Genomic DNA, 23,833 nt, shown 5'->3' with positions numbered 1-23,833 from the left:
CTAAGATGAGCTACGTTTGACTGCAGAGTCTAGTTTCCGAGTAAGTGACAGTATGATGTCTTTTGTTTTGGCTCTTGTTCATTTGTCCTCTACTAAAATGGGGACAGAAAGACATGTATTTTAACTTCTGACTTTAAGTTTACAATTAAATCTCACAATCCAGTTTTCATTTCAATTTCTCAACTGTAGTCACTCAGGATGGATATGAATTCATCTTTTTAATTCCATATTATGTGGTTTAGTGTTTGCTCTATAGAAAGGTTCAGAATGTAATACTCTTAGACACTTGAAATCTCATATTAAATTGCCAGACCCACGTTAACCACAGACTCTGTAATAAAAAGGAAGGCCAGGTGACTGCTATACTGTGCTACACCTGAATATGACCTTTACCTTTTCTGTCACTTACTACAGAGACACATCTAGATATTGGCACTCTGTAGTGACTCAGCAATTAAAATTCTTGAAGTCTTTGGGTTGTATTGAAGTTTGTCATACAAAACAGCAGCTTATAAAAACCACGTGACAGAAACCCTTTATATGAAATCTGCTCTGTATTCGGTGGGTGGACTGAGCCATCTTACTGTTATTCCTATGGTTTCTGCATGTATAATTGAGAATGACTCAAAGGTCAATTAACATGATTGTTATGTTGAGAAGGGTTACATGGAAACCACAGACCTTTTCCTTTCCATTAAAACAGTAGCCAAAGGAACACTATCAAAGGTGTGGTTGCATACATCTGTAGTTTCAACACTAGGATGAGATGGAAGAATTAAGAGTTTGAGGCAAACTTGGGCTAGACAGACCTTGTATGCCACCCCTTCTCCCAATAAAAAAGAAAGTGCAATACTGTAAAGGATGACAGAATTTGCCACCTCCAAGGAAGGTATCCTTTTTGGTATAGATCAGTTTGGGTTAAAAGCATTTGGAAAATAGCCAGTGCACGAGGAGGTGTTCTTGCCCTTCTTCAGGAAGCAGGAGGTACTTATGTGAAACCAAGAACATGAGATGGGGGCTGGGGCTGAGAGAACTCTAAACATATCTTGCTAAAACCATGTGTGTCCCTTTGGCTCTCCCATCCTAGTGACAATGCATAATCACTTCTGTTTCTTCTACTTGGTAGACAAGCACTCAGGCTTTACTACTCTTTGGGGCCTTTATCTGGAAGGGCCGCCCACATACACACAAAGCATTGTATGCTATTCTCCTGGTGTCTGCTTTATGCTGATCTACTCCTCAGGCCAGCAGGAGACCCTACAAGAATAGTCTCCAGTTCCCACAATGGTAGCTGTAGGGAAAGAGCTAGGATTTCTTCCAGTTAGGCTGGCATGCAAATCTTAACAGAAGCACAAGTACTATGTGTGTCTAACATCAATTTTGCCCTGGAGGTAGAGAAAATCATCATTTGTGGTAACAGTATGGCAGTTCAGAGGACTGCTGTGGATTCACAACATGTCCCTTTCTGCTGGTGCTGGGGGGCACCTGTGAACTCACATGAAACTCAAGTTCTTTTTACTAGTTATGAGGACTGGCCTTGAGCTTTTTAAGCGTTAATTTTTCTAAAAAAAAAAAAACAAAACATTACTCAAATAATAGCGAACCAAAGGTAGCCATTTATTGTAGATATTTCACATACAAGTGTTCAAGAAAACATCTAGGTAAACAATACAAAATGAGGACAGACGTCCACTTTCACTTGGTCTTGGAATGCACTCAGGTGGAGGCAGAAGCTTTGGACCACACAAATCACTCAGTTTTTCCTTCCACTGGGGTTTTCCTAATCCATGCATCTTGTCTGTCACCAAGCACCAGAACTCATGAAAGACTTTCTTCACTCTTCCTATGCACATCTGGCTCTCAGGGTGATGGGGAGAGGGAGGGGCTTTCCAGTTACTGAACACAAGTGGTTTGTCCTTTCTCTTTACTGAACAAGCTGGGCTGGCATTACTGTCATCTCCCTAAAGTATGAGATGGACTCAATGTGGCCCAGAGGTGGCATTCAGTGGACAGCCAGGGCATGCGTCTGGCCTCATTACTTCTTCATGGCTTCATGAGCATGAGCACTGCTGCAGGTTTGGCAATGAAGTTAACTACTCAAAAGAGAGAAGTTGTGATTTATCAGATTGTACACAGGAAGTGGTGACAATACTAAACTTTTCTTTTGGTTTCTGGTCTAATACACATTCCTCAGTGGCAGGATGCTCTGACCTGTTTAATGTATGAGTCTTCTTCTTTACAAAAACATGTCTCTTTCCAGATGACTGAATTAGGTTGAATATTCAACAAAATCATCAGAGAAAATAGTGAGGTATTTGTGGAACTCAACGAAAGCTTAGGCAGGTAATACAAACACAGCATCTAAAATGTCTTGGATAGGATGCCAGAAAATAAATAATCTGTTTATACACATACCATTGTTCAAAAATAGGACTTGAGATGATCTCCAAAGAAATATGAGAGTATAATAAATAAGTGTAGGTAGTTGGTTGAGGTGTTCTGTTGTGTTGAGCTTTTCAGCAGCCAGAACAATGAGGGAGAAGCAGCAAGTTATAAAAATCACAGTGTTTGTAAAATTTAAAAACAAACCAGCCTGTTTTTTTCTCCTTGAAGTTCTTGGTATTTTGAGATCTACGGATCATTACAGAGACGTGGTAAAGATGTATTACTCAGAATGTGACCACTCACTCTAACTTTCCCACATCAGCTGACAAGAAACACGTAGACAAGCAGCTTGGCCTAGGGTGGCAGGAAGATCTGTTTGTTAAGAACCAAGATAAGGGCCGCTAGATTAACACACATCCTAACAGGCTGTTTATGATTAGGATTATAGGGGAACCCAAACCTCATCCCAGCCATATCTCAGACACAGCAAACAATCGCTTTGTTGTGGTGGAGACAGAACAGGCCCTGAATCTTTCCTGTTGCTGGGAGAGTGTGTCAAAGGGTGGTGCCCAAAGTGGTTTTCTATTTGCACCTTACAGAAGGTCTTCAGGGTGTGATTGTGATTCCTCCAGATGGGCTCACTGACCTTCCACATCACCATGGACTTTAGATATCTTTTGCTGTAACACTTCCTTACTGGAGTACAGTCACCATGTCCCCCATCATTTCTGTATCCTTCTATGTGGTTACAACATGGTCTAATACACAACATAAGTATTGATGAACAAGTCATCTACTTTCTGAATCATGCTTCCATGTAAGTATCAAACCTGTGTACATGTTTCTAAGTGGCAATTTATACTAATATGCATCTTTTCTAGAGCTGAAATTCCAGAACATTTACACAATTATAAGCACACGCCCACTGGCACCACACAATCTTACTGGTCTAGGCACAGTACCAACATGAAGCTGCATGTACCATTAGAAGTCTCTAATTTGGACAACAGACAGGAAATAAGCTACTGTTATAATTGTCAGCAATTATAACATTTCCAAAAAACATACATCACAAACAGTTACCAGCATTTACCTGAGTCACTTGCCTTCCAACAGGCTATATCCTATGTTGGTACTATAAAGCGCTTTTCTTTTTACAGTGTCTACCCTCTTTGATACTCTGCTGAACAGGTCTCAAAAGATTCAAATATACTCACATGAAAATATCATCTTTAGATGTTTTCAAACAAGAGAGCCCCTGACAGAAGGAGAACAGCCTAGGAACAGCCCTGACTACCTATCTCCTTCCACTACACTTGGGACTTCCTTCTCCCCAAAGCAAAGCTACACTTGGGTTACCTACAAATTAAAGGCATGAACACCACAGGCCTCATCTTCAAGTAACTGGTTTGGGAAGACCGAAGTCCTGAATTTCATCTGTAATCCTATGCAAGTTAACTATTTCCCCATCAGAAACCTTCTGACAACATATACCTGGTTAACACCACGGGATTATCAAAGACATTTTTTTTTCAGAAGAACAGGAAAATGGGGAAAATAAGGTGGTGCTCTAGAGTGGAAGTTTGTGAGCGGTTCTATTTTCGCTGAGTACATTTATAGAGCTGTGCAACTATTTAGGCCTCCATAATCAGCTTCATGACCCTACAGACAGGAACTGGAAGCTTCAAAACCAGAGACTAGTATGTGTAACAATCAACCCTGGAGAGTAGTCTGGACTGAGGTAGCTCTTTGATCTAAAGCAGGCCTAAAGAGTCCATTAAATACTTCAGGTCTCATCTCCTTCTTCCTTACAGACGTAAATGTTTAGAAACACTATTATATTACATTGAAATGTAGAGCTAGGCAATAGAAAATATTCCAACATACTGGTATGTCTTACTCTAGGTTAAGAGTCAGAGACGTGATGGGGTAGAACTAGACCTTGAGATCTGACTGTTTCTTAATGAGGCATCAGTAACATGTATCATCTCCCATTGAGTGGATCAAAGTAGGCCAGAAGAATCAGACAAGAGCACCCAGAATGATTAAGAGGTAAGTATAGATTTGTGATGAACAGTACAAGATCACTTGTCACTAGAGAAGCAGCAGCCACTGGAGTCAAGTCTTCGGGACAGAAAGGAAGATGAAAGGTGAGCAAGCACTTCTCTTGGTGAAAGACAAGGTATTAGCAATATGACTCCAGTAACAACACAAGAAATTAGACCCTAGTTATTTGGGTCAACTTCTTGGTACAGACTTCTAAAGGAGGTTGTAATGAGCTTTCACTCTCCTTCTGTACCCTCAACACCAAGATAGATCAAACTCCTAAAAGTTCTACCCAGCCATGAAAAACCATTGTCAAGTTGCTGCCAAGATCTCATATGGGTGATAGATAACACCATAAAAGCTTTTCACCATTTATATATTTGCAATGATCTCTCACCCATGTGCAAGAGTTTTGAAAATAGCTGGGCATTGATTGAATTATTAGCTTCTACATTCTACTGAGAAGTTTATTCTGAACTCAAAAAACCTTATTATATTATTTACTGAAATAGTCAGGACTCAAAGGAGAAGGGCAGACTGCACGTGCTAGACTATGAGGTGAGAATTGATGCAAAGTCTAGCTTATTTATAGTCTTGGGAACTGTAATTTATAGCTACAAAAAGATTGCTTCCAAGAGTGCGACTAGGATAAGATGGCTACAGGGCGCACGGAAAGAGCGCACTGTCAAAGGGCCTTCCAGAACTCCTCACTCTTGCCCTTCAGTGGGGTCTCTGGGGAGTACACAGAGGGAGCGTATGGCAGTAGCTTCTCTCTCAGGTGGACTTCCCGGTGTTTGGCGAGGAAAGAACTCTTACTGAAGTGTTTGCCACACTGGGCGCATGTGTAGGGCTTCTCTCCAGTGCGGACGCGCCGGTGTTCTCGAGATCTTGTGCAGTTACTGAAGCTCTTCTCACAGTCCCCACATCTGCAGGGATTCTGTGCAGTATGGGCCCTGCGGTGGGCACTGAAGTGAGAACTGTTGGTGAAGCTTTTCCCACACTCCTCACACTCATAGGGCTTCTCTCCAGTGTGCGTTCTCTGATGGATGGTAAGACTTGAGCTCTGACTGAAGCATTTGCCACACTCCCCACATCTGTATGGCTTCTCTCCAGTGTGGATTCTCTGGTGGGCCCCAAAATTTGAGGAGTCATTAAAGCTTTTCCCACAGTCAAGACATCTGAAAGGCTTTTCCCCAGTGTGGATCCTCTGGTGTCTGATTAGGCTCCTGCTCCTACCAAAGCACTTCCCACAGACACCACACTTATAAGGATTCTCCTTCGGGTGGGTCGTCCTGCACATGAGGCGGGCACTCCTTCCAAAGTTTTCTCCATATTTGAGAAGTCTGTATGGTCTCCTCCCCAAAAAAGGCCTCTGATGCACCACAGCCTTCCCTGTGTCTCTGGGTTGAGACATCAATTTTCCCTGTCTAATTCCTTGCAGGTTTTCCCATTGTCTTCCTGAGATGCATTCCCTTTTATAATATTTACTGGGGTTGGTATTCTGGGAAACAAATCTTTTAGACTTTTCTATTAAAGCTCTATGGGGCTCTGTGCCCTTAAATATTACCTGTGTTGGGTCCTCCTTAATACTACTTCCAATGTCAAAATCTGGAAAAGGAAAAGACAATAAAATTTCACAAAATTTCAATATTAACAGAAACAATCAAGCAGGCCTACACTGCTGGGGGCCTCTGCTGCTTATGGCCACACACTGTGACCTGATGAGCCGTTGTGCTTCACCGGCTTTCAGGTTAATGAAAGGCCCGATGGCATTCCTGCAGTGTGGGCCTCTAATGATTTTGAACTGAATGGTAGACCAATCTATCAGTCTCCATCTGTACACTGATTATCTTAGCAACAACTTGGTTTACCTCCTTGAAGTTGTAGTTTATTCTGTTTTTCTTCCTCCACATCTATGCTAAAATATTTCACAATACTTCACTTAAATAAACTCTAACGGACAACTCCAAACTCCTCCAGACACGTCTAAATTCTTCAAAGCCTAGTCAGGTTTTTAGCCTAGAGTACTATTTTTCTCATATACTCTTGTAGCTTGTTTTTCTGGTTACCTCACGAACCACAATGATACAAACATGCCTTTTTACTGTTTTCTACAACTTTTTCCTAGCTAGAATGTTTCTACTCTTTCATTGCGCCCCATTCACTATAACACACATCTTGGATTCTGCTTCTCTGTGGAATTTCATGGGAAGCATGACATAGTGAAAAGGCAGAAACTTTGGAATGATATAGTTTGAGTTCTAGCAACATCCTGGTCACTTGTTAACTGACTTTATTATCAACTTTTAGTTATGGAAAATTCACACATACAGAAGAATAAACAGTGTAACATGTATAAAGAACTCCCATGAACTACTTACTTACCTTAAACAGTGATCTACTTCTGACTAATCCAGTTACATTCTATTTTCCCACACTCCTTGCTCTCTACCCAGGCTACTTTGATGCAAACTTTAAAAGAAACCTTATTGCCATCCACAAATACTTCAAAAGCTGGGGATCTTAGGCTTAATCTAGGTTTGATTCCCAAGTTCTTGTTCCTAAGCATGTACTATACCATCTTGTTGCTATTTGTGGGTGTCAACATGACTTCCCTTCCACACATGGGTGGGAGAGAAGGGCAGCCAACAGTCAGTTCTTTAGACTCTATTTTCAACTAGTACCCCCTTTGAGGTTTTCCTTGTTAGAGCTAACATTGTTCTGTGATTTAGAGGAAGTCACAGCCTATTAGTTGTCTCAAACAGTAACTGATAATCTGATTACATTTTGGAGGTCACCTAAAAGTAGTATTCACAGGGACTCTTTTTTACAGTTATTAAAAAGGATGTCAGGACTGGAGAGTTGGCTCAGCAGTAAGGACAGGAGTTGCTTTTCCAGAAGACTTGGGTTTATAGCTTTCAACCATCTGGAACTCCAGTTCCAGAGATCTGATGCCCTCTTCTGGCTTCTATGGGAACCAGACATGTACATGTTACACGTCCATACATGTGACAAATGCCCACACACAGAAAATTAAACAAATGACTTTTAAAAAGCTATATTGGACTTACTCTTTATGAATTCTCACATAAATATTACCAGACACCATATGTATGAAGGCCTTGCTCTGCTGTATCTGGACATTAGCTCCTCTTACTGGGCCTCTACAACCAATTCAGGCAAACCAGAAATCAGTGTGAAATGCCTCACATTCTGACATATCCTGCGGCTATAGAAAGGCATAGCCCCCATCTTTGAGGAACTCACTGCTGTCTTGGAGGTTGGTCCTAGGACATAAAAGTGTTTGGTGCCATAAGACAAAGTACGGGAGTTGAAAGAATTTGGATACACAGGTCTATAGAGCCAAATACGTTCAAGGTGTGTGGTTAGGGGGTGGATCATGGGCTATGGTGTAGATATGAGAGAACTTAAGGGGCACACAGAACACCGCGAGGAGTTTTGCTTTAAAGTAAGCCTAGAGGAAAATACTAGCACATACTCCTTAAAGGATAGGATGAGCCCAGATTAAGGATGGCTTAATCAAAATATGGGTGAGAAGGTGGACATGATGGTACATGCTTGCAATCCCAGAGCTCAAGAGGTATGAGCATCATCAGTTCCAGGTTGGCCAGGGCTACAGCTGGAGCCTCGTAATGCCCCCAAAAAGCATAGGTGGGGAAATTTGGTTTTGAGACTTTTACAGTCTAGGCAAGAACCAGAGAAGACAGAACTAGAGTAATGTCTATGACAAAGGAGCGGCATGTAGAAGTGACAGTCTACGTAGCAAACTATGCCATCTCCCTGGATGTAAGTGCTGAGCTAAGGAGGCATTAAAATGCTATTGTAAGGACACCTGTGTGGTTTTGGCTATGTGTAAGGCTTGAGCTAGTAGTTAGCTGCCAGTGAACACACCCAGTGGGCAGTGGGAAGCAGGCTCCTGGAGCTCAGGACCAGAATAAAGCCTCTCATCTAGTCCCTGCTTAGCCTTTTTCTCATGCACATTACACACAGTGCTAAGATGTTTCTGATTTGAGCTTACTGGCTTTCCTCCTCCTTTAAGGTTTTTATTGTAGAATCTCACATTCTTCTCTATAGTATTTCCAGAAATGTAACACTGCCTGACCCACCAAGACAGAAACCAAGGCTAAAGTCTCAACGTCTGAGCCCACAGAATGTGAGCAGCCGAGCTCCTCCTTGGAAGGGGAGAACCTTGAGAACAGGACTCATTTTACTTAGTTTTATTTCCCTGTTCCTCTAACAGCAAACAGCACCAAGTCAACAGATGTGCACAAGCCATGTGCCAGCTGTGCTGATTTTTCAGAAGTCACACTTTCTCCTCACTTTGACTGAGAGCTCCATGACCCTTACCTGTCGGGCTCTGCGGTAGGCTTATCGGTGCCTGGAACTCCAGCTCTTCTATAACTTCCTCCTCACTCATTCTCTCACTGTCAGAATCTTCTAACACTGCTTCCTGTGAGGTCTCCTCAGCTTCCCAGGTTGTAGGCTCTTGGGGTTCGACCTCAGAATGTCCCCTTTCTTGCCTTGAGCGTGATGGGATCTCTTCTGAGGTGTCGGTGGGAAGGGCAGATGTGCGGCAGTTCACTAGGGCATCCATCTCCTTGTAAAACGCACAGGACTCCAGTACATGGCCGTTCTTCACTTTTCGGTAACTCTTCTGAAGGCTTTTGAACTTGGTTCGGCATTGCTCTGGGGTCCGGAGAAAGCCACACTCTCGAAGTTGCTCAGCCACGACTCCATACAGTTTGCTCTTTCGATGACAGGCTTGCAGTGCTTCATAAAACCGGGTCTCACGAAGGATATCCAGGAAAGTCTTGGTCTCCTCATAGCCCCAGTGCACACCTGCCATTCAGGGATGAAGTTTAGTTATTGAGAAAAGGAGCGCAGAGCTTCGCTATTACACACACTAGAGGAGTGCTGTGAAACAGTGTCTTCTGGACATGGCACGCTAGTGTACTCATGAACTCACAGCAGGTGTGGCTACTTGCAGAAGACCTACACCCCCCAGCCAAAGTTCTAGCATATATGTGCGTGTGCGCGTGCATGCATGTACACGTGCACACCCTCCTAACACTTGACAGCTTCAGGAGGAGGGAGAATTGTTCTTTTTTGAGGGTATTCCCACTGGTAGGTTACCCATGTTTCAGAGGATGGCCCCACATCCACATGTACAACACTAATTGGATTTGGTGGGTTAGTAAGTAAGAGAACAAATAAAAGACATGAAGATAGGATGGGGGCTGGTTGGAAGAAGTAGGAGGGAAGTGATGATATTTAATTGTATATATGCACGAACTTCTCAAGGATAAAAAAATTAGTCTCCCACACTGCCACTGCTATGGAGACTGAAGGACTTAGCTACCTACAAGTGTCTTTTCCAAGTAGAAAGAACAGTCTGAAAGTTCCTATCAGTTCTTTTTACCAGTTTTCTTTGAAAATGAGAGCTATGTCCAAGGCGCTCCGAGCCTGGAAACTACAATTTTTTAATTTTTGCAAAGAATGTGGCTGCTTTTGCCCTTGTCCTAAGCATCTGCCTGAGGCTAATTGAAGGCTTTTGGACTATTTGTTGGCAGAGGAGATTTCAGGACAGCCTAATACTGATTGTATCATGTGGCTATTAGTGACCACTCTCATGTGGGACTATGATGAAAAAGGGAAACAGCAGGGCAAAAAGAAATTCAAAATTTTACTATTTGAGAAGAAAAAGAACACCAGGAAATTTAATGTTGGAAGCCAAGTCTTGTGTTCAAAGAGATGAGAATTTTAAAGACAGGCCTGATGTAAAATAGAAAAAAAAAAAAAAAGAGTAGCGGCCTCAGGACAACGCCCCATTCATTTGAGCTCCCAACTTGTAAAGAGGAACCGCCTAGGAATCTTCTGCTCCTGAAACAAAGAAAGTCTTATACAACAAATGAAAGCAACAAATCTGAGCTTATGTAAATAGAATTCAAGGAGAAGGCCAGACTCCCAAAAGCTTGCAGCTGTACTTGGCAACTTTACATACATGATTCTGGCTTTAGAGTCATGAAGGACGTAGGGGTAATGGTGTTGTGGAATCTTACTCCCAGGTAAGGAAAGCCAGCGGAGACCGGCATGTGGCAGGAGAGTCCTGGTGTGGAGGTGCAGCATGAAGCTGTCAAAGTGAAGCCTGGATTGTGTTGGAGACTCCAGGATGTTAGAGGCACCAAAGCCATGGGATGTCTGCCCGGGAGAGCTGCGTGCAGGGAGTAAAACCAGCCCAGCAGAGAGAAGTGCGTTACAGTTAGCAAGCCCTGACTCTATGTACGCATTATCATCTGCGTGCCTGCGGGCCAGAAGCCAGAAGGTGGTGTTGGATTCACTGGAACTGGAGTTACAGATGGTTCTGAGCTGCCATGTGGGTGCTAGGAACTGAACCTAGGTCTTCTGTAAGAGCAGTCAGTGCTCTTAATCACTGAGTAATCTCTCTGCCTTGACCCCCAAATATTTAAAAACCATGCTAACTTCTAATCTGAAGAAAAGCCTGCAGGCTCCTCAGAGCTGCACTCACCCAAACGCCCTTTTAGTTGTGAGCATCACCTGGAAATCAGCGTGGACTGTTGACAGCTCTCCCTAGGACTAGTCTAATCTACCACTTTCCCCACAAGACTGCACTTCTATCTTCACCCCAAGGGAAAAAATCCCAAACCCAGACAGTATAACTCTTACCACTTAGGTTCTGAAACAAGACAGGGGCGGTACGAATTTCAGACTTGCGAATAAACTCAACGCCCGCTTCATCACCATCAGAGTCTTCAGCACCTTCCTCCTCCTCCTCCACCAAACTGACCTGTTCTTTAGCGCTGGCACCAGTCCTCTTTAGTCTCGGGAGGGAGATCACGGCCTGTGGCTTATCAGTAGATGAGGTGTGGGCTGTGGGGTTTAACAAGGCATCCATGTCCTCAAAGAAGGCACAGGGTTCGAGCACGTGACCGTTTCTTACTTTTCGATAACTTTTCTGAAGACTTTTGAACTTGGTCCGGCACTGCTCTGGTGTTCGGAGGAAGCCACACTCTCGCAACCACTCAGCCACAGCACCATACACCTGGCTGTTTCGGGGACAAGCTTGGAGTGTTTCATAAAAGCGAGATTCCTTAAGAATTGCAAGGAAAGTCTTGGTTTCCTCGTAGCTCCAGTGCACACCTGCAATTTTTTCATCTTCCAACCCCCACTGTTGCTGCTCTCGCCACACTTTCCCCACATTCTTTGCTGGGATCGGAACGGCACGCACTGGTTTCTCTTTGATGTAGCTGCTTCGCAGGACCCTGTTCCTCTTATCTGAGGAATGTAGACCTACAGGCCACGGTTCTGTTTTCTGTTCCAACTGGGCTGTCTTGTTAGGTGTAGCCACAGCGCCTCCTACAGTAAGAGAAACAGTTCACGGTAGGCACAGCTGCTATTACTAATACCCCAGTCTCCTGGTGAAACACATTCTTCTGGACTGTTTGTTTACACCAAAGCTGTCATCACCCAGGACCATGCACTCTGTAGTTATTTACATGATGCCTTTTGCATAGAAATCTAGAAATGACATCATCTTGCTCCATCTATGTACTGCTTCTATTTAGCTAGTTCTTTCAGGAATGCCCTCAAGGGTTGCAACTATTTCTTTACTTTTGACTGTTTCTTTTGGATGATACTGTATCATCCAAAAGATACTGTAGCTCTTGCTAGCCTGGAACTCACAATGATGGCATCAAACTCCTAAAAATTCTTCTGCCCTAGTCTCCCACGTGTTATGATGCAGTCCTGAGCCACCACAGCTAATGTACTATTTGTTTCCTTTACTTATATGTATGTACCCCAACATCCTTCTTAGTCTCAATGTATATACATTTACACATTTACGCGCACACACACACACACACACACACACACACACACACACACACTGGTACACCTCAAGCTATTAGAGAAGTAAAGAATTTTTATTAAACTACATTAATCACTCAGTATGGTATTTCCATAAAATGGAAGAATAGACAAAATATAAATCCACTCATTTATGGTCAACTAATCTCTGACAAAAGTGCTAGGAAAACTGAGTATCTACATGCAAAAGTGAGACTGGACTATTACCTTATACCGCTCACAAAAATTAACTTGAAATATATTAAATACCTACACATAGGGCTGGGGAGGGTGTTCAATTGACAAAGCGCTTGCTACATAAGGACAAGGACCTGAATTTGTCCCCCAACGTCCATGAGTAGGGCAGGCATAGAGACATGGGCTTGTGATCCCAGCAAAAGGATCTCCAGGTCCAGTGAGAGACCACGTCTCCAAAATACAGTGGAAGACAATCGAGGAAGACACCAGACATTGACCACTGGCCTCTTTGCATATATACAGGAACTAAACATGGGGCCTGAAACCATAAATTTCTAGAAGAAAGCACAGGGAAAAAGGTAAATGATACTAGTCTTGGATTTTTTTTTGACATAACAACAAAAGAAGAGTAAACAAAAGCTTTAGCACAGCAAGGAAAATAACCAAAAAAGTGAAGAAATATCCTGCAGTATTTACAACCATATATATTGTAAGAGGTTAAAATCTTAAATGTACAAGGAATCATACAATTCATAGAAAAATCTGATAAAAATGGGCAAAAAATGTGATGTGCAAATGGCCAATAGGCTCATGAAAAGGGACTTGGCATCAGTAACTAGCAGGGAAAACAAATCAAAACCATTTTGAGTCATGACCTCATGTCTGTTAGGATGGTTAGCATCGAGAAGATGCAATATAATAGGTGCTGGTGAGAATGTGTGAAAGGGAACGCCATGCACTGCTGGTCGGAGTGTGGAAAAGAGTAGGGAGGTGATTTAAAAACATTAAAAAACACAACTGCCACATGTCCTAGCTCTCCCATTTCTGAATATACGTGTAAAGGAAACCAAATCACTGTGGAGGACCAGCTCTCTGAGACTCACTGGAACATCATTTACAGTATCTGAGGTGTGGAACCCCCCAAAATATTTATCAACAGACAAATAAAGAATATCTGAAACGGCTCAATGGTTAAGAGTACTGTTTGCTCTTCCAGAGGACCTGGGTTTGATTCCGAGCCCCCACATCGTGGCTCCCAACTGCCCATAATCACAGCTCTAGGGGACGTGATGCCCTCATACATTTACGCAACACACTCATAGACATGACATAAATGGAGCTAAAGGATATGTGAAATATGGAAACATTTATCTATAAGATGAAGCATAGAAAAGGGAACCAGAGAGAGAAGGAAATCCTAATGTTTTAGATAACTTGGGCCTGGAGGGCATCATATCTAATGAAATAAGCCAGATGGTGAATGATGAACATCATGCCATCTTAGCTCTTGTGGAATCTTTAAAAATCCTCTGTGTATAGAGGACCACAACAGTGGTTTCCAGAGGGTTTGAAGTGGACAATAGGACCAGATATAAAGAATATATTTCAGTAATAAGCAGAGTAAGTTCTAGGGATCTAATGATACCTATATCTTAGAATAATGTACTTCAGACCTATCAGTGGTTAGGAGATTTTAAGTGTCCTTCCTGTTAACTATGTGAACAATGGATGTGTTAACTGTGGCCATTACTGCATAACGTATATAATATAGTAAAATTTCACATTTTAATTACATTCAATTTTATTTGCCAATAAAACAATAAGAGTTCTGGAAAATATGGCAGAAAAAATAATTATTCAAACAAAGACTTCGGTGTAGACATATCAAATAAACAATGTGAAATTGTTTTGCTTAAAGAGGTTAAGAGTATGCATACCATGTGTGTGCAGTGCCTTCAGAGGCCAGAAGAGGGTGCTGGGATCTCCTGGAACTGGAGTTACATATAGTTGTCAACTACCCTGTGAGTGCTAGGAAATAAACTATCACTGTCTCTAAGAGCAGCCAGTGTATTACCAATGAGCCATCTCTCCAGTCCCAAACGGAAAGGTTTAAGGTTTCTTTGTATAGCCCTGGCCGCTCTGGAACTTGCTGTGTTTATCAGGTTAGAGTTGAACTCAGAGATCCACCTACATCGGCCTCTCAAGTGCAGGAATTGAAGGTGTGTACCACCACCACCACCACCACAGAAAATCTAAATGTATGTACGGCTAGTAGTAACTCACCAGACATTACAGGATTAGAGTATCTATAATGTTTGTTTTATATCCATTTGTTATAAATTGGTAACAGTTACATTTGTGCCTACAGCTTGTATGTTTGTAAGCCAGAGGACAACCCTAGGTGTTATTACTTAGGCACTGGCCAACTTTGGTATGTGTGTAGAGGCGCACTTGTATGCATATGTGTGTAGAGGCCAGAGGCTAACCTCAAGTGGCATTCCTCAGGCACTGTTCTCCTTTTTTCTTTTCTTTTCTTTTTTTTTTTTTTAGGCAGAGTCTCAATGTGCAGCCCTGGGTGGCCTAGAACTTAGCCCAGAGATCTGGCTACTTCTGCCTCCTGAGTGCTGGGTCTTAGGGAAGATGCCTCTGTAGGTGCCTTTTATTTTATTTTATATTTTGACAGAAGTTCTCTCACTAACTTGTAACTCATGCAGTCAGCTAGGCTGGCTTGCCCTTGAGCCTTAGGGATCCACTTGTCTCTGTTTTCCTGCCAGGACCAGGGTTATAAGAAGGTGCTACTACATCTTTGCATCTCTCAATGCTGGGTAGGCTACAGTGACTGGTCAGTGAGCTCTTGAGATCTGTCTGTCTCTGCCTCCCCATCCTGGGCTTGCAAGCACATGCTACCACCCCTGGCTTTCTAAAATGTGGACTTTAAATGCCAAACTTGTGTCTTCATGCTTGCAAGCACTTTAATGAGTGAGCTGTGTCCCCAGCCCTGGCCTATAATATTGTCATTAGTCTTCGACTTCTGAATAAAAACGCATGCATGGATAGATAGCATTATCTCTCCAATTAAAGCAGATGGAGACAGTCCTCTGAAAACGTGCCTGTAGGGTGAACTATAGTGGTCACATGTGCCTATGCACTTGTCTACTTAGATAATTCGTAATATGCTATTGAGGTTACTGAATTTAAATGACTTTTTATTCAATATTTAAGATTTCTACCCATCCAACAAGTACTTAACAGGTGCTCATCCACTTGTTAGGCAGCTCTGTGTTAGGTGCTGAGGTCATTATTGCTAAATAAAACCAAATTGTAGAAAGTCCTGGTGACTTCACGTTCCTCAAGGCTAGTGGAACGGCATTCATATTTAACTTAGGTTCAATGTTCCAATTACAAATGTAACACTCTTATTGAGGAGGGTACATGAATAAGGAAAGGGAACAGACACATGACTATACTAGACAATTCATGGAGATTCGTGTGGGACCCTGCTGAAAGGTCACAGTCTGGCAGTTCTGGATAACCTCTGAGCTATCCAGATACCCTTTGGCAGTGTGGTCCCCTCTGTGCCTGATCTGGGGGACCCTAGATTCCCTAAGGAGTGTCACATAGCCCTCAGGGAAGATTCTCTCCTGGTAAGAAACCTGTTGAGCAAGCACCTGGGGATTCCTGGAGATGCCCACCCCATGCTAGTAAGATCTCTCGGTTTTCAACCAATGGCCTTTTAACTGTACCTGAAGGTTCTCCTCACCCATAGGATAATTAAGTATTGCTTTCCCCTCTTATCTGTTTTGTTACATGTAGATTAGGTATAGTATCCCTAGCACCCAGCCCCCAGCGAATCAAACACATTCACCTGCAGACCCCTCCCACTGCCCAAGGTTTATACTGTCCCTGACTCATGAATAAAGGTTGGTTGGCTTGCTCTCTTACTCCACTCGTCCACTACAACCGTCTGAGCCCCATCATTTATTCTGGGGAACAATTGTAGATAGATGCCTGGGGCAGCAATGGCAGAACTGCCTTGCCAGCTGCTGAAGCCGGTTCCATCGAGGAAAGCTTGGCGCTGCACGCAAGCGAAGACACTTACCAGGCCTGTGCCTCACACAATCTGCCTTCAGGGCCTGCCTGGCCTACATCCCACCACACCTTCCTTCCAGCTGGTTTCGGGTGTCGTCTACTGTGCTCAGAATGGTATATGGGGCTATAACACTTTTGGCTTCATCATGGGCTTTTAGAATCCCCGAGTTTCACTGCCATCTGATACCAGCAACTTCATTTTAAAAAAGCTAACTCTAACACCCAGTGGATAGTTCATTTTCACCTTCCCAGGTGTGACAGGGAGCACGGGCCTCTCCCCAAGCGCTCTAAGCTGCTCCTGAGAAAGCAATTGGACCTTTGATCTTGAGGGCCCTGTCCCAGCCAGAAGCAAGCAGTACCTGGATCTGCCTGCTAGATATGGAACCCAGGCCACTGCCAGATGCAGGATAACACATCTGTTAAGCCTTCCTAAAGCTGTAACTCTTTAATACAGTTCCTCATGTAGTGGAGACTCCAACGATAAAATTACTTTGTCTTTCTTTCTTTCTTTCTTTTTTTTTTGAGACAGGGTCTCTCTGTGTAGCTTTGGCTGTGTTGGACTCACTTTATAGACCAGGCTGGCCTCAAACTCACAGCAATCGGCCTCCCTCTGCCTCCCAAGTGCTGGGATTAAAGGCGTGCGCCACCACACCCAGCTTCATAAAATTACCCTCATTGCTACTCCATAACTGTAATTTTGCTACTGTTATGAATTGTAATGTAAATATTTTTGGAGATAAGAGGTTTGCCAAATGGGTCATGAACACAGGTTGAGAACTACTGTTCTAAGCAATAACATTAACAACTATTTCCTATTAACATATAGGAAGTCTGCCAGTTTATTATCTGTGAAGGAAAGAATGCTTACCCAGGGGATCCATGCTCCCTGCACTTCCCTTCCTGATTTCCTGGTAGAGATCTTTGTAAGCAGGAACCCGATGCACACTCTTTTTGTAGGAGAAGCTTCTCACTGTGTGGACACCTTTCCCTGGTTCCTGAAACAACACTAACACCAGTGACCACCAAGACAACTGGAAAGGTCTTCAAAGGATGATCAGCCGTGGACGAAGCTGAGAAGGGCCCTAAAGAAGAACTGAGTTAAGGAAGCGTGTAGCATGTGTCGAGTTAAACGGAAGATAGAGTAAAGAATTAGGATGAGACAACACAAGAGAGCTGACCCAGCAGGGAGCTGCATTACTGAGAAGACTGAGTCCAACATCCTCTGGAAAAGAAATAATAAAGAAAAAAGTGTCTTGGAAGAAGTATAAACAATGTGGGCAAGTGAAAGCAGGGAAAGTAACTGTGACTGAATTCCCTAGAAGGCAGGCAGTGAGGACAATAGCGATTCACCTGGGAGTAAATTACCTGGGTTGTCACCTCCTGATCTACTGTGTTCCACTCATCACTAGGGACAGGAACCCAGAGAGAAGAGCAAGCTGGAAAACAAAAAGAAGAAACAATTGTTGTATATAGTATGCTCAACTTTGGTCCTTTAAATCATGCTGCTTCTTTCAAGAAACGAGGGCGTATTGGAAGCTGCAGAGAGGAACGATACGCATTTCAGTGAGCTCAGAGCAGTGCCCGAACGCTTCGGGAACAGTCAGTGAAGTGCAGGAGGCCGGGGCACTGCAGAGTGAGGTTGTGGCACTTGGAGACTCATCATTTCTGAATTTTCCAAGAGAAACGCGCTGGTTAGTTTATATGTAACCTTGGTATAAGCTAGAGTCACTTGAAAGAGGTAATCTATACTGAGAATACGCCCTCCCACTACTCTCCAGCTAGACTAGCTGGAGACCACGAGCCTGGGGGGTATTTTCTTGATTGATGATTAATCTGGGAAGGCGCAGCCCACTGTTGACAGTGTTACCCCCGTGCAGGTGGACACAGATGCTATGAAAGGAGGCTGAGCGAGCCATGAAGAGCCCCACGGCCTGTACCAGCTCCTGCCTCCAACTTCCTGTCCTGTTTGTTTAAGTTCCTGTCCTGTCCTGTTTGAGCTCCTGCCCTGTTTGAGTTGCTACTCTGTCTGAGCTCCTGCCCTGGCTTTCTCTGATGTAGAAGTGGAAGTGAAACAAACCCTTTCCTTCCTGAGGTACTACTCCTGGTCATGGTGTCCATCACAACAAGGGAAACCCTGAAAGCCGGGGTTTCTGTGAAATCTTGAATCTTAAGCCTGAGCCAGAAAGAGCAAAAACAAAAACAGGAACCAAATCTCCAAATCCCTAAAAAAAAAAATTATTTTTAAGTAAAATATAACAAGTCCCATTTAGTGTACAAGTTACCAGTTTGTCATCCCTAGCACAGGTTACCAGTTTAAGAACCAAGAATTTAATTCTCAGTAAGTCCTGCCAACACAGCAAACAGTATAGCAATGGGCATAACTAGCATTTAAATAATAGGCCCCTCAGTGTAGGAGAAAAGTGAACTTTGTATATAGCAATGTCAGTGGTCTACCTCTCCTCAGAGTTCACTAGGGAAACGTGCAAGCGTAACTTATTTGTGAACAGATCTCAGAAGCGTGAGCTTATGCTTCCTATAGAAGTAAGCAAATTCAAAAAAGCTAAAAAGTAGCATGTAACATTTATATAATTCCTGACTGTGTCATGGTTCTTCTTGCTATAGGTAGTTTACTGTGTGTATGTGAAATAGTATAAATGTATAAATAAATGGTAAAAAAACCCCAAAAAACCTAAAAAGTAAACAAATTCATTAAAAACCATTTTATCTGTGTATTCTGAGTGTGTGTGCTTGTGCCATGGTCTGTATATGGATGTTGGAGGATGGCTTTCAGGAGTTGGCTCTCTTGTCCTACCATGTGGGTCCTAGGGATTGAAATCTCTAGTCATCAGGGTGGGCAGGACTCGTTTTTATGAGTCATCTTATCAGCCCTAGATAATTTTCTTGGAAACATCATAGTACATCATAGTCTCTGAAAAGCATATGGCTGAAATCCCATTTCTTCAGAGTTAATCATCTTTCTGAGAAATCTAAGCCTCAAATTTCTGCTCTCTTCCTCAGTCTTCAACAGATTAAAAAAAAAACACCAACTTTTTATTATCATGGATGGCAATGATGACAAAACATTTTAAACTGGTATTTGCTGTCACACTAAGTTTATCAGCTAAAATTATTAGAGCCATCTAACAAACATGATAAAGGGAGCTTTGATGCTAAGGAACACACCGAATAATTTAGAATTCACTGATACTTGCAGTACTTTCTTTTATTTGGGATTGCAGACAGCAGTGACAGAACAGCCACTGTGAATCTTTTCTGTCAATGAAAGCTTTTTATAGTCAGAATTGGAATTTAAAAATAATTTTGACATTATGGGAGAAATTAAACTAACATTTATTGAATGCTATTGTTACACTGCCCCACTAAGTCTATACTAACAACTTTGGCATTTTCTTTTACAGATGAGAAAATAGAAAGTCTGAGAAATAAGCTGCCAAAAGCCACAACAACAAAAGACTGGGAGAGCTGGGCTATGAACTCAAGTCCGCTGCCTCTTCCAGTGCAAGATCTCAGCCTGCAGGCACTAACACTTCCTGTCATGCTGCTTCCCAGATCCAGGTGGGGCAGGTGCGGTGTGGCAGGTGTGATGGGGTGTGACTGGCAGGTGTGAGGGTGTGATAAGGTGTGACAGGTGTGACAGGGTGTGACAGGGCCCTTCCACAGCGGGCTGCTGGCCTGGGATGAAGCCGCTCTTCAGGAGCCGGGAAGGAGACTGGACTGGGAAGGGCAGGACAGCGCGGCTCTGGGTGCTGCGTCACCAACTGATCCTCCTCATGTGGCATTCTGGGATGCCTTCTCTTGTGGGTCAAAGTTTGGAATAAACATGTCTTGTTTCCATTTCTCAGCAGTGTTTCAGGGTGTGTGTGGTCAGCCGGGAGTACATATACACATGGGCAGGACTAAAGACACAAACTGATGTTGAACGGAGATTTAAAAGTACCTGAACAAGATTTAAAGTGGCCCCGGACAATCTAAGCTTCCCCAACTCCCATCGCTATGATCCTGTTTTATTCTGGTAGCCCTCATCTGTGACTCTTGAAACAGATGAAAATTCACTTTCCAAAAATTCAATTTATTTTTCAAAAGGATACTGAAAGGACCTATGCTGAGCATCACAGTGTTAGGGCACACCGTGACTCTCGATGGTCCCTGAACTGAGTGTACCGTGAGTCCTTACCATTCTTAGGCGATGGCCTAAGCTCTCTTTTTTGGTTCAGCTGTTCCTGGTGTCCTGAGTGGGGGCTTTCAGCTTCCTCCAGAGCAACGACCCTGCACTGGGTCTCCAGTTGCTCTGGCTCAAAGTCAGCTACTTCCCACACAGTTCCAAGTGGGGCTTGCTTCTCTGAGTGTTGGGGACTACTGACCTGCAAAAGAGTCAACATCGTAATTGAAAGGTGGAGGAAAAGAACCGCAAATGAGGGCAAACTTCTCCAACAAGGACATTAGAGGGCAGAAAACCTGAGGAGGAACGATGCCTCCTTCGTGCACTGGTGGGGACTCACAGTACTTTGGGAATATGGGGAAAGGAGAGTACTCTTTATTTCTGTATTTTCTGAAGGGTCATTACTACAAAGTCCTCTTACCTACCAGGTGCACAGAGAACCAATGAGAACACTAGTGAAACGAAAACTTCTAAAGTCAATGCCTGAGCACATCCTGTGCAAGGTGAAACTGCGAACCTGGCAAACGCCGCAGGATTTCATGAGGTTAAAAAAGGGTGTTGAAAATAACTATACTAGCATGCAAGGGCACCATGCATGCAGGACACCAAAATACGAGGATCTGGCAGTTAAGCTGGATGAGTGGCAAGGACCACGGCACTAAGAGTGCTTCATAAGATAGGGGCTGGAATATTAAAGAATCAGAGATGGTTCTGGAATATCCCATGACATGTCCCCTTCTTACCAAAGACAAAACCCTGTGAGACAAACTATTTACTACTGTGTATAAAGTTTTGATAGAAACATTACACCAAGGATTAGAACAAACAGATCATAATTTTAGTTTAATTTTCCCCTCCGTTGAATATGAAATTCAAATCTTTTAGAGGGATTCAGCTTATGGCTTTTAAAAAAATTTACTTATTTAAATTATTATGTATACAGTGCTCTGCTTACATGTACACCTGGCAGGCCAGAAGAGGGCATGAGATCACATTACAGATGGTTATGAGCCACCATGTGGTTTCTGGGAATTGAACTCAGGACCCCTGGAAGAGGCAGTGCTCTTAACCTCTGAGTCATCTCTCCAGCTTATGGCTTTTTTATCCCCCATTTATTTCTATAATGAGCTCTTCTTCCAGCAATTGTAGCCCTGCTCACCTGCCTTTCCCACCTCCTTCTCTTTAAAATCCTCACTCACCGGCTTTCGCAGTCTTCTGGTCTCTTTCTCTAAATGAGCTACTAGGGCCACAGCCTCTTCTCCACTTTCCGGACACTGCTTCTGTGCCCAGGCCTGGATCTTCTCGGGCAGAATGGTGAGAAACTGTTCAATGACCAGCTGCTCGAGGATCTGCTCCTTGGACCGCATCTCTGGCTTCAGCCACCGGCAGCAGAGTTCCCAGAGTTTACTGAAAGCTTCGTGGGGTCCCGTCACGTCCTCATAGCAGAACTGCCTGAAGCATTTACGAAAGGACTCGCATTCACTACTCTCTGATCCTTTCAGAATGGGCTCCGATGCCCACTCAGAGTCCTTTTCCACTTTCATTATGAAGCACTCCTCAACTTCCACGTCGATCTGAGGGTTCAGGGCTGTAGCCATGACCCAACAGGGCCAACAGGTCTAGCGCCAAGGCAGGGCCCAGAGACGCTTCCGAGTGCCCCCTACTTAATGTCCTTGGAAATGTGGGACGCTAGGAAAATAAATGACAACACGTCCGCTGACAACAAGGAGCTCCAGGCTGACTAGTCAAATTTGTACTAGGCTCATGAAAAGGTGAACGTGAACCCAGTCCAAAGGTCTGCAAACCCCGCCTCCTATCTAATCAAGATGCGCCCCCTCCCATGAGGTCCTTTAGGGTGCAAGGTCGGAAAGAAAACCAGGCGCTGGGCTGGAAGGGAACCCAGGGGACTGACGACGGCATGGGCAGAGGCGCCGGCAGGGAAGGGGGTGTGTCCGTGCAGCCCCGGGAGGCACCGCCGGCCCAGGGGTGCTGGTCCGGGTCCCAGGCCGCTGCAGGTGTCCAGCACGGGTGGCAGTGCAGGAGTGTCCCGGACCAGGGGCTGTGCTTTCCCGGGCTCTCAGCAGCGCCTGCAGCACTCGGCGCTCCTCCGCACGGGGCGGCCAGCGTGAGGAAGAAGAAGCGGCGGGAAGAAGGGAGGCCTCGCGGGGGACAGCGAACATCTCCTCCGCTCCGCTGGCGGAGAGCGCGGGGGGCGCTGGGAGCCGCGGCCACGCATGCGCCGCCCGCGACCCGGGGTTGCGCGGGGTGGGGGCGTGCGAAGCATCCTCGCGGGCGAAGGGGGGTGGGGGGAGGCTGCGTGGAGGAGTCTCGCGAGAGCACGCGCCACCGTGACTTGTCGCCTAGGGACTTTAGGGAAAGAGGGTGCGAGGGATGCTCTCAGGGCGGAGGGACACGCTGAGATCAGATCCCATTCCTCCCGAGAGCATGAAGCAAGGCACAAAATGGCAGTGAGCGCGTCCTGCCTCAGGCCGGTTCGATGCTGCTGGCAGCCGAAGTCATTTCTTTAGTAGAAGGGGTGCGAGGGTGTGTGTGTTGGGGTTGGGGGAGGTGATGGAGGGACTCCTTTGTCTGGCGGAGGGATTACAACCAGGTGTGCATCGAGTGCTCCAGCCTGGGATTCTTGCTTGGAGCCAGGACTCCTGCAGAAGGACATGAGGTTGGCTCTGTCCCAATGTATGGTCAGGGGAAATCTTCTTTTCCTTTTGGGGGAATCTCTCAATTGCCCAAGGCTCTGGGAAGGTCTGAGTGGGCAAGCATATTCAAAAAGGCTGTCCAGGATCTTGTAGGACCAGGCCTAGATTCCCCTTACTCCTACCCCATGGCTGCAAAACTTCATCGCTAAATGTCCCAGAACCCGCCGTTTCATGAACACCCGTCGTCGTTTAAGTGCCTACGTTGTGACAGTGTATTCATTAGTGGGCAAAGCAGATTGTATTCTCAGAGGTAGGGAAGCTTGTTAGAAAACAGGCCAATAATTTATTTCTCAAAGTTTGTTTTTTGTCATGATTTGACTAATTCTAGCATCACAGACACATAGAACATCGTATGTATAAAAGGCATAACTTGAAGGTTGGTCAGGGGTAATCCGTGAGTACATCTAGTGTCTGCCAGGGGGTCGATGGAAACAGCACACAGCTTGTCTTAATTTCATTTAAAAACAGTATTTGCTGAGTACTGTTTTCGTACCAGACATGGCGATAGGTAGTAAGCAAGGCCAGAATCCCCTGCCATTAATAAACCACAAAT

The 23,833-nt window shown here is 44.2% G+C and overlaps 1 protein-coding gene across 3 annotated transcripts; it reads right to left on the bottom strand.

The window, feature by feature from the left end:
* Positions 1-1,596: 1,596 nt before the first annotated feature.
* On the bottom strand, positions 1,597-22,762 carry ZKSCAN2 (zinc finger with KRAB and SCAN domains 2). Of its 3 annotated transcripts, XM_084773566.1 has the most exons (8): positions 21,766-22,762; positions 20,582-20,768; positions 17,752-17,822; positions 17,255-17,381; positions 11,137-11,826; positions 8,800-9,291; positions 5,999-6,039; positions 1,597-5,554 (listed from the first exon to the last, which is right to left on the bottom strand). In XM_084773566.1, the coding sequence occupies exons 1-8, from the start codon at positions 22,162-22,164 to the stop codon at positions 5,117-5,119; spliced, it is 2,445 nt and encodes an 814-aa protein (XP_084629692.1). In that variant the 5' UTR covers positions 22,165-22,762; the 3' UTR covers positions 1,597-5,116. The 3 variants fall into 3 exon arrangements, with proteins under 3 accessions (XP_084629692.1, XP_084629691.1, XP_084629693.1); XM_084773565.1 differs by having other exon boundaries at positions 1,597-6,039; XM_084773567.1 differs by lacking the exons at positions 1,597-5,554; positions 5,999-6,039 and adding an exon at positions 6,073-7,595.
* Between the last annotated feature and the right edge of the window lie 1,071 nt (positions 22,763-23,833).

This window comes from Acomys minous, assembly GCF_964271855.1.
Source record: "Acomys minous genome assembly, chromosome: 2".
NCBI classification, from domain to species: Eukaryota; Metazoa; Chordata; class Mammalia; order Rodentia; family Muridae; genus Acomys; species Acomys minous.
Note: the sequence above shows the minus strand (reverse complement) of the source record. Positions and strands in the feature narration are given on the sequence as shown.